At 39.7% G+C, this 15,303-nt stretch overlaps 1 protein-coding gene across 1 annotated transcript; it reads right to left on the reverse strand.

Annotated features, from left to right (window-relative positions):
* Positions 1-465: 465 nt before the first annotated feature.
* Positions 466-14,947, reverse strand: LOC132601440 (uncharacterized). The gene is made up of 3 exons (XM_060314520.1): positions 14,747-14,947; positions 2,699-3,242; positions 466-1,025 (listed from the first exon to the last, which is right to left on the reverse strand). The coding sequence occupies exons 1-3, from the start codon at positions 14,945-14,947 to the stop codon at positions 1,003-1,005; spliced, it is 768 nt and encodes a 255-aa protein (XP_060170503.1). The 3' UTR covers positions 466-1,002.
* Between the last annotated feature and the right edge of the window lie 356 nt (positions 14,948-15,303).

Raw genomic sequence — 15,303 nt, forward strand, 5'->3', positions numbered from 1 at the left:
GAACGTACAGAAAGTAAATAGAAAACCCAAAGTATCAGATACATATTTTCAAAACATGCAGAGTGTGTACAGAAACATATGTCACATCAAATCCGGCCCCTGCCAAGGGACTCGGCAGACAGAACGTGGCCACCCTCCCGACGCTGGTGCCACAACACAGAAGAATCAGAACAGGGGCATAACCCTGTAACATAATATGTCATATCAGATGGCCATAGCAAATCATATCAGAACAAGCGTACATGGCACAGCATACTCCACAAACCCATGTACGCGTATACCTGCCCCCTCACATCGAGGCACGGCGAACAATGCAAAAGATCACGCTTGACAACATATCCTGGCCCGGGCTCAGTGGGGGAAACATTGAGGCATCCACGAACGGAGTAGTGAGAAACTAAATGCACTAAAAAATACCATATATATATTTCCAGAGACTCAATGAGGCATATCGGATGTCAAATCAAATCAATGAAATCGGACGGAAACATAGTAAGTAAATTTAGATGTCATAACGGGTTACGGAGGCATAATCTATCCGAGATCGTTTTCAAGATTCAAAACAATTTATAAGACTTAATGAAATATTTAAAATAGTTTTTATTTAGTAGATAAAGGAGTAGTTAGAGTATCTCTAACGAAAACGCTCGAAGACAAGTCATAGACACATAAAGGGTAAAATTGGAAATAGTGGGCCCACCTCGGGACAAACGAAGCGGTGGGCTCAAATTACGTATTTTAAGCTTATAAAGTCACCTACGGAGGTTCTAGGGACATTCCAAAATTTTCTAGACAATTTGCGGAAGTTTGCACAATTCTTTCAATAAAGCATACTTATAGGGTTCAATTCAATTGAATGAAAAAGGGGTATTTTCAAATGCAGATTCCGATGAGCAGAATACTTTCCGAGGCTCAAATCCGATCCTAGTACACCTAGGACATGCCAAAAGAAGAATCGGGATAGCCTTACATACCTTATATGCTCTTTACGCCTTTCCAAATTCAATTCCCGTTTCGCCCAAAATCTGCAATTGGTCACATTTACCAATTCTCAATTTCCAATCTTTAAGTATTCAGTCTTTATTCATAATTGCCTACAGAAATTTGGGCAGCATCTCCCCTATACATATGGCATCCCCGAGAATTTAACTCGGCCAAAACAATCAACAACAACCCAACAACAACATCAACAACAACAACAATCACTATAAACACAATATAACTTAACTAGCTATCTTTCCAACATAATGTCATAACCTTCATTTCAACTTCAATTTCCAAACTAATCTCAATGGTTTCACATTCATCATTAATCTAGATCATCACAATATAATTTGGAAATATTTCATATCATTTCTACGAAATATTCACAAAATATACAAACTTTCCACCAAAACATAATTCACCCAAAACTTCAAATCTTCAACCTACATATTCATAACATATTTTCATCTTCCAATTTCATCAACCATAATCATAATTCACATCTTAACAACTTCATTTCCATAATATCACAAAATCATTCTAAAGTGACATAATCTTCTACATTCCAACTTCAACCAAAATTCATTCAACTTTCATTCCCAATATAATTTTCACCATAACCACAACTAGAATACAACATAAAATTCAACTCATATATGTATACGACATATATACACTCATGGCTACATATATATATACATACCCACTTTGCAAACTTCCTTATTTCCATAATTCTACTCATTTCCACATACCACAACATAAACAAACCTTCATAACATAAGAAAAAGGAATTGATTCTTACCTTTTTCTACAACTCCTTCACTTGAACAAGTTGTCAACTTGAAGAAATAAGTGCTCCTTCTTCCAAAACAATTACACCAAGTTGTAAAGGACCCTTAAATTAGTAGGAATACCACAAGAAAATAATTTTTGGAGGAAGATTTGGAGGGGTGAATTTTCTATGGCCAAACCCGAAATGGCCCTTTTTTTTTTTTTTTGCTCTTGTTTTGTTTGTTCTTTCTCCTTCTAAGTTTCTTGAATCATCTAAGGGATAATGATCCCTTTATAATTAATTTGCCACATGGAAATTAATTAATTTGGTGGGCTTGGACCAGGTATGGCCGGCCACCCTCTCACCTTGGGCCTAAATTTTTCTTTTCATTTTTTTGGGCCAACTCGGTTGGTCCCGAGTTGGGCCTAGCCCACTGACCTTTCGACCTTAAAACGTCCATATCTCCTTGTACCGACGTCACCTGGGAACCCACGACCTATGGTTGGAAAGATAATTCAATTATCTACAACTTCTACTTCTTGGTATGTTTCCAAATTCCAAACATATAATACCGTGTTTTCCCCCCAAAGTCAGGTCACCCGAAAACGTTTTCTTAAAAATATTCGTTTGGAGGACTTCCACTTTGATTTGGCCCAAGGGTCCTTCTTGAGTTGTGTTTAACTTCACATATGTGATTCATATAATTTGTTACATGTCCCAAAAAAAAAAAAAAAAAATCTTGACGTGTGGGCCCCACCTCAGCTTACAAATAATCCGACGTTCAAAAATACGGGATGTAACATCCTCCCCCCCTTTAGAACATTCGTCCTCGAATGTTAAATTAATCTTATAGGGTCTTGTAAGCATTTTGGGGAAAATATATCACAAAGTAGAGGCTAGATCTGTCAATACACTTATATTTCGAAAAAGACATTAGTATACCTGTATCCGCGTTTGGTAGCGCCTCCGGGTCCTGTCGACTAGTCAAGGCATAGATGCGGTTCGAAGGACCGCTTGAACTGGGAGCCCCGCCACTACCTCTGCCGCGGCCTGCTGATGTCGACGTACCCTGCCCCGCAGGGCGCATGGCTATCGAAGGAGACGATGACCCAGCGACTGATCCGGTAGGCTGCGCTGCACCTCCCAAATTACCCTTATACGGACACTCTCTCACAGTATGGCCCTGACGGCCACAAGAATAACAAGCACCTGTAGCACGGTAGCACTCTCCAGGGTGGTATCTCCCACAATAAGAACACTGAGGCCTGGGTGGCCTCGTCTGACCGGAACTCCTGTCTACCCGCGAACCTGAAACCCCGGAGCTCTGGCCTGCTCCTAAATACCCTGGGCTATCAAATCTCCTGCCTGAGAACTGCGGAGGTGTGCTCTGTGCCGGCTGGGAAGAATGCCTGCTAGACTGCTGCTGCTGCTGAGGCTGCCCACTCCGAAATTCCTCAAAATACCCAGATGATCTGGCCCTCTTGGGCTGTCTTCGATCCTGACTCCTATCGGGCTGATGACCCCTGTGCCGGTCCTCCATGCCCTGAGCGTGCGCCTGAATCCGGGCAATATCCATATCGGGCTGAGCGGCCAATACCAAGCAACTGTCGACAAAATAACGGTCCAGGCCCATAATATACCTGTGCATCCTGTCAGCCATAGTAGCTACCACAGCAGGTGCATATCGGGCCAATGAGTCGAACTCCATACTGTACTCTCGAACACTGCAGCCCTTCTGTCTCAGCAATAAGAATCTGTCAACCCTGGCCCGCCGTAACTCCGGAGGCAGAAAATGGCTAAGAAAAGCCTCAGAAAACTCATCCCAGACTGCTGGGGGAGCACCAACGCCTCTGGCTAACTCCCAAGACTCGTACCAATTTGCTGCTACATCATACAACCGGTACGAAGCCAACTCGACTGACTCTGTCGCAGATGCCTTAATCAAATGTAATGTGCGCCGCATCTTCCTAATAAACTCCTCAGGATCCTCCTCGGGCTTTGTCCCGAAGAACTCTGGAGGATTACAGGTCAGGAACTCACGAGCTCTCGAACTGTCACGTCTATCTGCACGACCATCCCCAAGTCCGTGCCTATGAACCTGCCCTGCTACCAGTCTGGTCAACAACTGGACCGCATCTCTCATAGCCCGATCCTCAGCCCCTGGCTGTGGAGCTGGAGGCTCAGGTACTGGAACCTCTGGAGCTACTGGTGGAGCTGCCCCAGACTCCTCTGATGATGAAGACGTAGCAGAGTCTGCTGGCCGGGACGCAATATCAAGCATCATCTGAGCAAGGGTCCGAGTACCCTTCTGAGCCCGGCTGGTCTCTCCTACCACGCCCTTTTTCTTCTGGGCAGCCGTCGCCTTTTTCGGAGGCATCACTGAAAGAAAAACAACAACGGATCAGGACAGAATCATCCTAATAGCACAGCTCTATCGCACGATCTAAGATTTCAAAAAAAGAAACACCCTAAATGTCCTGTAGCTTCCTGTTTATAGGTGTGGTGCACAACACACCGATAAACAAGACTCTACTAGACACGGTCTGTAGACGTTCCGAGGACGAACCGCTCTGATACCACTTTTGTCACGACCCAACCCCGTAGGCCGCGACTAGTGTCCGTGCTGGACACCCAAACGTACCCAATAACCCAAACCAACATATTATCAAAATATATTAATATAAAGGTTAGTTGGCGCTACTAAATATCACAGATGAACAGATTTTGCACGTAGAGGCCGATAAGGCCATCACCGATCATAACAACCCAAAACATATACAGAACCCACACAAGTATGTCTACAGACCTCTACAGAACATAACAGAATCATAAGATGGGACAGGGCCCCGTCGTACCCCTAAATAGCGTACATATATACAATAGCAGAAGATTGTACCAAAATATAGGCTCCGGATAAAGGAGCGCTCCAAAATAGCAGAATAAGATCCTAAGCGGACGGATCGGCAAACCTGTCGTCGGTACCTGCGCGGCATGAAAACGCAGCCCCCGAAGAAAGGGGGTCAGTACAAAATATGTACTGAATATGCAAAGCCTGAATTACAGAAACAAAATCATAACTGGTACAGAACGTACAGAAAGTAAATAGAAAACCCAAAGTATCAGATACATATTTTCAAAACATGCAGAGTGTGTACAGAAACATATGTCACATCAAATCCGGCCCCTGCCAAGGGACTCGGCAGACAGAACGTGGCCACCCTCCCGACGCTGGTGCCACAACACAGAAGAATCAGAACAGGGGCATAACCCTGTAACATAATATGTCATATCAGATGGCCATAGCAAATCATATCAGAACAAGCGTACATGGCACAGCATACTCCACAAACCCATGTACGCGTATACCTGCCCCCTCACATCGAGGCACGGCGAACAATGCAAAAGATCACGCTTGACAACATATCCTGGCCCGGGCTCAGTGGGGGAAACATTGAGGCATCCACGAACGGAGTAGTGAGAAACTAAATGCACTAAAAAATACCATATATATATTTCCAGAGACTCAATGAGGCATATCGGATGTCAAATCAAATCAATGAAATCGGACGGAAACATAGTAAGTAAATTTAGATGTCATAACGGGTTACGGAGGCATAATCTATCCGAGATCGTTTTCAAGATTCAAAACAATTTATAAGACTTAATGAAATATTTAAAATAGTTTTTATTTAGTAGATAAAGGAGTAGTTAGAGTATCTCTAACGAAAACGCTCGAAGACAAGTCATAGACATATAAAGGGTAAAATTGGAAATAGTGGGCCCACCTCGGGACAAACGAAGCGGTGGGCTCAAATTACGTATTTTAAGCTTATAAAGTCACCTACGGAGGTTCTAGGGACATTCCAAAATTTTCTAGACAATTTGCGGAAGTTTGCACAATTCTTTCAATAAAGCATACTTATAGGGTTCAATTCAATTGAATGAAAAAGGGGTATTTTCAAATGCAGATTCCGATGAGCAGAATACTTTCCGAGGCTCAAATCCGATCCTAGTACACCTAGGACATGCCAAAAGAAGAATCGGGATAGCCTTACATACCTTATATGCTCTTTACGCCTTTCCAAATTCAATTCCCGTTTCGCCCAAAATCTGCAATTGGTCACATTTACCAATTCTCAATTTCCAATCTTTAAGTATTCAATCTTTATTCATAATTGCCTACAGAAATTTGGGCAGCATCTCCCCTATACATATGGCATCCCCGAGAATTTAACTCGGCCAAAACAATCAACAACAACCCAACAACAACATCAACAACAACAATCACTATAAACACAATATAACTTAACTAGCTATCTTTCCAACATAATGTCATAACCTTCATTTCAACTTCAATTTCCAAACTAATCTCAATGGTTTCACATTCATCATTAATCTAGATCATCACAATATAATTTGGAAATATTTCATATCATTTCTACGAAATATTCACAAAATATACAAACTTTCCACCAAAACATAATTCACCCAAAACTTCAAATCTTCAACCTACATATTCATAACATATTTCCATCTTCCAATTTCATCAACCATAATCATAATTCACATCTTAACAACTTCATTTCCATAATATCACAAAATCATTCTAAAGTGACATAATCTTCTACATTCCAACTTCAACCAAAATTCATTCAACTTTCATTCCCAATATAATTTTCACCATAACCACAACTAGAATACAACATAAAATTCAACTCATATATGTATACGACATATATACACTCATGGCTACATATATATATATACATACCCACTTTGCAAACTTCCTTATTTCCATAATTTCTACTCATTTCCACATACCACAACATAAACAAACCTTCATAACATAAGAAAAAGGAATTGATTCTTACCTTTTTCTACAACTCCTTCACTTGAACAAGTTGTCAACTTGAAGAAATAAGTGCTCCTTCTTCCGAAACAATTACACCAAGTTGTAAAGGACCCTTAAATTAGTAGGAATACCACAAGAAAATAATTTTTGGAGGAAGATTTGGAGGGGTGAATTTTCTATGGCCAAACCCGAAATGGCCCTTTTTTTTTTTTTTGCTCTTGTTTTGTTTGTTCTTTCTCCTTCTAAGTTTCTTGAATCATCTAAGGGATAATGATCCCTTTATAATTAATTTGCCACATGGAAATTAATTAATTTGGTGGGCTTGGACCAGGTATAGCCGGCCACCCTCTCACCTTGGGCCTAAATTTGTCTTTTCATTTTTTTGGGCCAACTCGGTTGGTCCCGAGTTGGGCCTAGCCCACTGACTTTTCGACCTTAAAACGTCCATATCTCCTTGTACCGACGTCACCTGGGAACCCACGACCTATGGTTGGAAAGATAATTCAATTATCTACAACTTCTAATTCTTGGTATTTTTCCAAATTCCAAACATATAATACCGTTTTTGCCCCCCAAAGTCAGGTCACCCGAAAACGTTTTCTTAAAAATATTCGTTTGGAGGACTTCCACTTTGATTTGGCCCAAGGGTCCTTCTTGAGTTGTGTTTAACTTCACATATGTGATTCATATAATTTGTCACATGTCCCAAAAAAAAAAAAAAAAAAATCTTGACGTGTGGGCCCCACCTCAGCTTACAAATAATCCGACGTTCAAAAATACGGGATGTAACAGTGTTGATGCAGCACGGTAGAGTTATTGCTTATGCTTCGAGACAGCTGCGGAAACATGAAAAGAATTACCCAACTCATGATCTCGAATTAGCTGCAGTTATTCATGCATTAAAGATGTGGAGACATTACTTGTATGGCGTGCATGTTGATATCTATACAGATCACAAGAGTCTTCAGTACATTTTCAAACAAAAGGAGTTAAATCTGCGGCAGAGGCGATGGTTAGAATTGTTAAAAGACTATGATGTGAGTATTTTATATCACCCCGAGAAAGCAAATGTAGTAGTTGATGCGCTTAGCAGTCGATCAATGGGCAGCCTATGTGAAGTTCCTCCGAAAAAGAAATAATTAGTTCATGAGCTCCATCAACTAGCTAATCTCGGAGTACGTGTAATTGATTCGAGTAATGCAGGAATTAATATAAATGATCCCACAGTTTCGTCCTTGAATGTAGAAGTGAAAGAGCGTCAGTATGAAGATCCTGACTTGTGCCATTACAGAGACATATCTCATGAAAAGGAGAAGTCTCCATTTGAATTTTCCACGAATGGAATTCTTAGGTACCGAGGCAGGCTATGTGTGCCGAATATTACAGAATTGCGCCGACGAATTCTAGAAGAAGCCCATTATTCTCGGTATTCTATTCACCCACGGGCAACAAAGATGTATCACAATCTCAAATTGATGGATTGGTGGGATGGCATAAAGAGAGACATAGCAGAATTTGTAGCTCAGTGTCCAAATTGCCAGCAAGTGAAAATCGAACATCAAAAGCCAGGAGGATGCAAGCAATAGAAATCCCTACTTGGAAATGGGAAGTGACCAACATGGATTTTATTGTGGGGTTACCTCGTTCTCGAGGAAAGTATGATTCCATATGGGTGATTATGGACAGATTAACAAAAGCAGCTCATTTTCTTCCAGTCAGAACCACATACTCAGCAGAAGATTATGCGAGGTGGTATCTAAAAGAGATTGTGTGACTCCATGGTATTCCTCTATCCATTATCACAGATAGAGGATCGCAATTTACAGCCAAGTTCTGGAAGTCTTTTTAAGAAGGTCTAGGTACCCAAGTGAAGCTTAGAATGGCATTTCATCCGCAGACCGATGGACAGGTCGAGCATACTATTCAGACCTTGGATGATATGCTAAGAGCATATGTTCTGGATTTCGGAGGAAGTTGGGATGATCATTTGCCTCTAATCGAATTTTCATACAACAATAGTTACCATTCCAGTATCCAAATGGCTCCGTATGAAGCTTTATATGGAAGAAAGTGCAGATCCCCAATTGGATGGTTTGAAACAGGAGAAGTCCAGCTAATAGGCCCTGAATTGATTCAGTAAGCGGGAGAAAAAGTCAAAGTGATCCGATATCGATTGTTGACAGCCCAAAGTCGCCAAAAATCTTATACGAACAACCGCCGACGAGACATGGAATTTCAGGTTGATGATTGGGTATTTTTGAAGGTTTCGCCAATGAAAGGGGTGATGAGATTTGGCAAGAAAGGGAAGTTAAGTCCTCGATACATTGGACCTTATAAAATTATCCGCAAGGTGGGCCATGTAGCCTATGAATTGGACTTGCCTTCAGAACTTAAATTAGTCCATCCAGTCTTTCATGTCTCAATGCTCCGCAAGTGTATTGGAGATCCCACGAAAATTGTTCCAATAGATGTCGTTCGGGTGACAGAAAAGCTAGCATATGAAGAAGAGCCCATTGCCATATTAGACAGGCAAGTACGGAGACTTCGAAATAAGGAAGTAGCTTTAGTTAAAGTATTGTGGCGAAATAACAACCGAGAAGAAATGACGTGGGAAGCAGAGGAGAGTATGAAATCCAAGTACCCGCACTTATTCCAACCCCCAGGAGAGATTCAAGATGAATCACCAACATTATGAGGTATGTATGCTTACTTTTCATGTTTTTGGTCGTGTGTGGCCATAAATATATTGATATTGTATTGTAGCCCTGTGAGGCAATATTATTATGGGTTGTTGCGACAGGACGGTAGTGCCATGTTACAGGGGAAACTCTGGCGAAATTTTCGTAGAATTCCCAAGTGTTTAACATTCGAGGACGAATGTTCCAAAAGGGGGGGAAGAATGTTACACCTTGGAAATTTCATGTCGTCACGTAGTGAGTGAACTACTGCGAGCTTAAGAGTAACAGGAAGTTCTTAAGATAACAAGATGGATAATTAGTGGTCTTAGAATGCCTACGTTAAGATCTTGGAGCTATATGAATTGATGGAATAAGGATGGATAAGAATAAGTGGAGTATAAGTGAGGTTTAGGAAAGGTTTCGTAAATTATTGCGTTAAGAATTGTTTGGTAAGGCCTTGAGGACGAGTTATAGGGATGCTTAGATCATTAATGAATTATTAAACAAGTGTTAAGAAGGTTGTATAAGGATTGGAGATCAAACGAAACGACGAGAACAACTTCGGAAAAATTGTGAGTTACACGACCATGTTATACGGCCCGTGGAATGTTATACGGACCATATAATGGTCCGTATAACTCAACAGCAACTAAGTATTTCATGGTGGTGAACTACGACCACTTTCACAGACCGTGCCATGTTCCACGGACCGTACAAGTGTCCGTGGAAGTCCCGACGGGCTGAGTAAGTTCAATTATATAAATGTGATTCCACTTCAATAATTTCATTTCCCACACACTTCTTCATCTCTCTCAAGACTCCTAGAAGGTTCCACATACTTCATCTTCAAGAATACAAGGGAAATCAAAGTTTTATACCATAGATTCAAGTGAATCAAGTGCAAGGAAACTCACTAGGGTTCCTCCAAGTCAGGAATTCTCTTGGGAGTGAAGTTAGGGTTTTCTCCAAAGGAAGTATTACCAACCAAAACCCGTTCCTACGCATTCAAAGGTGATTTTCATGATTATTCTATGTTTTTTAAGGTATGAAAAAGTTGAAACACTTGGATTATGGAAGAAAATGGGAAATGGATCACAAAAGGTGAGATTAGTGACAATTGTGAATAGTGGATTAATATGAATCATGAATCTTGATATGTTGAGGTTGTAATCACGTTATGAATGATGTTAGGAGTATGAGAGAAACATTAGATGAGAATGAATGTAACGTTGTAGTATGATTATAACTATGGATGACCATGAGAGTAAATTGTAGGAATTAAATAATGACGATGATATTATGAATGTTATTATTGACGTTTGGGAGTTGAAATATGATATGAGGAAAGTAGTAGAAACAAAGGAGATGCGGCTCAATTTTCTATAACTTTAGTTCAATCACACTTATATTGTTGATTATCTAATACGAGTATGAACTCTCTTGAAGGTAGAGACGTGAATATTGAAGAGGAACGTTCGAGCGATAGTGTAGCTAGACGAAAAGGTATGTAAGACCAATCCTTTCCTTCTAAGGCATGAATCTTTCAAATTTTCCATGATCTTCCTATACGATTGAGACTATGAGTCCATGAATATACAAAGCTACATACGCCCATGATTAAGAAAGGAAATATGATACGAGCATGATGATGATGATGATGAACATAAGTAAGAGGAATCCTAGCGTAATATAAGATGTCCATGAAGCTAATGATTCTAAGTATGGTTTCATCGATGCTTTTCTTTGCATACACTCACCTTAAATTGTTAGTTCCTTCAAGGTGAGATATGATGTTGATAATTACTACATAATATAATCGGGGGTTCACGACCTTATGTCACCCCGACATAGCTATAGTTGCCTCCAAATTCTAGTGTATGTTCTTAATGATAAATGTCTAATGATGCTAAGTCATGATATGTATATGAGATGATCAATAATGTAAGATTATGTTATGCCTGTGAGATGTGTAAAAATGATGAATTTATGATTGATTATATGACGATATGATTCCACCGTGCCTAAACGACCGGGCATGTCACCGCCAAGGCGGGCTGCATATGATTCCACCGTGCCTAAATGGCCGGGCATGTCACCGCTAAGGCGGGTTGTTATGTTTACACCGAGCCTAGAGGGACGACCATGATCACCACTAGTGGGCGGCATATGATGGTTACCCGGACGCGGGTTAACGATGAGGATTATGATGTGATGATATATGCACTGTGATGACATATGTACTACGAGTATATAAATTTACGATAAATGTATGAAATGTATTCACCTATTAAACTCATGCAGGTTATATATATATATATATATATATATATATATATATATATATATATATATATATATATATATATATATATATATATATATATATATATGTATATGTATGTGTATTTTGGGCACGACGAGGTCTTGTCCCATCCACATGTCTAGTACTCTAGTAGAGGCTCGTAGATACGCATGTGTGGGTAGCATGGTCTCCGATGCTACGATTGTATATATATAGTAAAATTATTTTGATAGCCGAAGGGCTTATGTATATAAAATTAATTATGTTTTCTTTGGAAATTTCATGTCGTCACGTAGTGAGTGAACTACTGCGAGCTTAAAAGTTACAGGAAGTTCTTAAGATTACAAGACGGATAATTAGTGGTCTTAGAATGCGTACGTTAAGATCTTGGAGCTATATGAATTGATGGAATAAGGATTGATAAGAATAAGTTGAGTATAAGTGAGGTTTAGGAAAGGTTTCGTAAATTATTGCGTTAAGAATTATTTGGTAAGGCCTTGAGGACGTGTTACAGGGATGCTTAGATCATTAATGAAGTATTAAACAATTGTTAAGAAGTTTGTATAAGGATTGGAGATCAAACGAAACGACGAGAACAACTTCGGAAAAACTATGAGTTACACGACCATGTTATACGGCCCGTGGAATGTTATACGGACCGTATAATGGTCCGTATAAGTCAACAACAACTAAGTATTTCATGGTGGTGAACCACGACCACATTCACAGACCGTCCCATTTTCCACGGACCGTACAAGTGTCCGTGGAAGTCCCGACGGGCTGAGTAAGTTCAATTATATAAATGTGATTCCACTTCAATAATTTCATTTCCCACACACTTCTTCATCTCTCTCAAGACCTCTAGAAGTTTCCACATACTTCATGTTTAAGAATACAAGGGAAATCAAAGGTTTATACCATAGATTCAAGTGAATCAAGTGCAAGGAAGCTCACTAGGGTTCCTCCTAGTCAAGAATTCTCTTGGGAGTGAAGTTAGGGTTTTCTCCAAGTGAAGTATTACCAACCAAAACCCGTTCCTACGCATTCAAAGGTGAGTTTCATGATTATTCTATGTTGTTTAAGGTATGAAAATGTTGAAACACTTGGATTATGGAAGAAAATGGGAAATGGATCACAAAATGTGAGATTAGTGACAATTGTGAATAGTGGATTAATATGAATCATGAATCTTGATATGTTGAGGTTGTAATCACGTTATGAATGATGTTAGGAGTATGAGAGAAACATTAGATGAGAATGAATGTAACGTTGTAGTATCATTATGACTATGGATGACCATGAGAGTAAATTGTAGGAATTGAATAATGACGATGATATTATGAATGTTATTATTGACATTTGGGAGTTGAAATATGATATGGGGAAAGTACTAGAAACAAAGGAGATGCTGCATAATTTTCTATAACTTTAGTTCAAACACGCTTATATTGTTGATTATCTAATACGAGTATGAACTCTCTTGAAGGTAGAGACGTGAATATTGAAGAGGAACGTTCGAGCGATAGAGTAGCTAGACGAAAAGGTATGTAAGACCAATCCTTTCCTTCTAAGGCATGAATCATTCAAATTTTCCATGATCTTCCTATACGATGGAGACTATGAGTCCATGAATATACAAAGCTACATATGCCCATAATTAAGAAAGGAAATGTGATACGAGCATGATGATGATGATTATGAACATAAGTATGAGGAATCCTAGCATAATATAAGATGTCCATGAAGCTAATGATTCTAAGTATGGTTTCATCGATGCTTTTCTTTGCGTACACTCACCTTAAATTGTTAGTTCCTTCAAGGTGAGATATGATGTTGATAATTACTCCATAATATAATCGGGGGTTCACGACCTTATGTCACCCCAACATAGCTATAGTTGCCTCCAAATTCTAGTGTATGTTATTAATGATAAATGTATAATGATGCTAAGTCATGATATGTATATGAGATGATCAATAATGTAAGATTATGTTATGCCTGTGAGATGTGTAAAAATGATGAATTTATGATTGATTATATGACGATATGATTCCACCGTGCCTAAACGACTGGGCATGTCACCGCTAAGGCGGGTTGCATATGATTCCACCGTGCCTAAATGGCCGGGCATGTCACCGCTAAGGCGGGCTGCTATGTTTACACCGAGCCTAGAGGGTCGGGCATGATCACCACTAGTGGGCGGCATATGATGGTTATCCGGATGCGGGTTAACGATGAGGATTATGATGTGATGATATATGCGCTGTGATGACATATGTACTACGAGCATATAAATTTACGATAAATGTATGAAATGTATTCACCTATGAAACTCATGCAGGTTATACCTTCCTCTCATGGCTCATGATTCTTCTAGTATGTTTATTTCGTTCTTGTCTTACATACTCAGTACAATGTTCGTACCGACGTCCGTTTTCTTTGGACGCTGTGTTCATGCCCACAGGTAGACAGGGAGGTGAGCTTAATCCAGACTCGTAGGAGCTGTCAGCTGACTTGAGCGCACTCCATTGTTCCGGAGGTGCTACTTGGTTTATTCCTTTGTGTGTGTGTGTGTGTGTATATATATATATATATGTATATGTATTTTGGGCACGACGGGGTCTTGTCCCGTCCACATGTCTAGTACTCTAGTAGAGGCTCGTAGATACGCATGTGTGGGTAGTATGGTCTCACGATGCTACGATTGTATATATATAGTATAATTATTTTGATAGCCGAAGGGCTTATGTATATAAAATTAATTATGTTTTCAAATGAAAAATGGTTGTCTTATGATTATGAGTATTTGAATGATAAAGAAGTGTATAATGACTATGACGAGTAAGGAAATGAGTGGTGCTCGGTGGTTAGCCCCGAGTACCCGTCATGGCCCCTAGTCGGGTCGTGACAGTATGGTTCTCAGCGCAAATGGCGGAATGGTCAGATGACACGTGGCTTGTTCCATAATAGATTTTTCGAACCTATATTGAGTATGCTCTCTTCAGGCTCAGGTTTTCCGTGCACATCAAAATACCCTCAGTTTTGACGCAGAGTTGAATGTACGCATGACCCCTCGATTTTTGTTCCTATCAGTTGTTACGACCCTATTCTCCTTCGATCTCATATCGGACGGCGTTAAACTTTACCCCGGTTCTTACCAGGTACAAATTGCATCGGTTTTTACCGTATACATTATGGATTAATGAAGCATACGTAAGTTTTGTTGGTGGTTCTCCCACAACTTGAAGCTGGGGAGAAGGAGACTCGGCCATAGAGGCCTCAAATTCTCCATAAAATCGCCCAAGAGATGAGAGAGAGCACCCATGGGGTTTGGGGTTAAATTCAATCTCTCCGGTCATGTTGTACTCTATCCAAACGAAAAAATGATGTGTGGTACTATAAATGTAGGGAGCAGTTGTCTATTTTTGATTTATTTTGGTGTGGCAAACAGTCTTTCTATCCCGTAGGGGTAAGATCTGCATACATCCTACCCGCTCTAGACCTCACTTGTGAGATTATACTGAATATGTTTTCGTTGTTATATCTATAGTGCAGTTTTTTGTGTTATATATTTTAATTTTTTATGAGACTTTTTTTTGTTTATGGTCCTTTTTCATTAATCTAATTAAGATAACTATTGAATATTTAATGGAAAATAAAAATATTAACTTCTCACAAATTTAAATTGATAAAAAAATATTCAATACATACTTAA

The sequence above is a fragment of the Lycium barbarum genome, chromosome 7, assembly GCF_019175385.1.
Source record: "Lycium barbarum isolate Lr01 chromosome 7, ASM1917538v2, whole genome shotgun sequence".
Classification (NCBI taxonomy): domain Eukaryota; kingdom Viridiplantae; phylum Streptophyta; class Magnoliopsida; order Solanales; family Solanaceae; genus Lycium; species Lycium barbarum.

Excerpts from the sequence above, each read along its gene's own strand:
- LOC132601440 (XM_060314520.1), bottom strand. The coding sequence starts at position 14,947 with ATGACCGGAGAGATTGAATTTAACCCCAAACCCCATGGGTGCTCTCTC. Across the intron at positions 3,243-14,746 it reads ACCGATGCAATTTGTACCTG|CCCAAGAGGGCCAGATCATC; the intron begins GTAAGAACCGGG and ends GATCGAAGACAG. Across the intron at positions 1,026-2,698 it reads GCTACCAAACGCGGATACAG|ATTTTGGGCGAAACGGGAAT; the intron begins GTATACTAATGT and ends GACCAATTGCAG.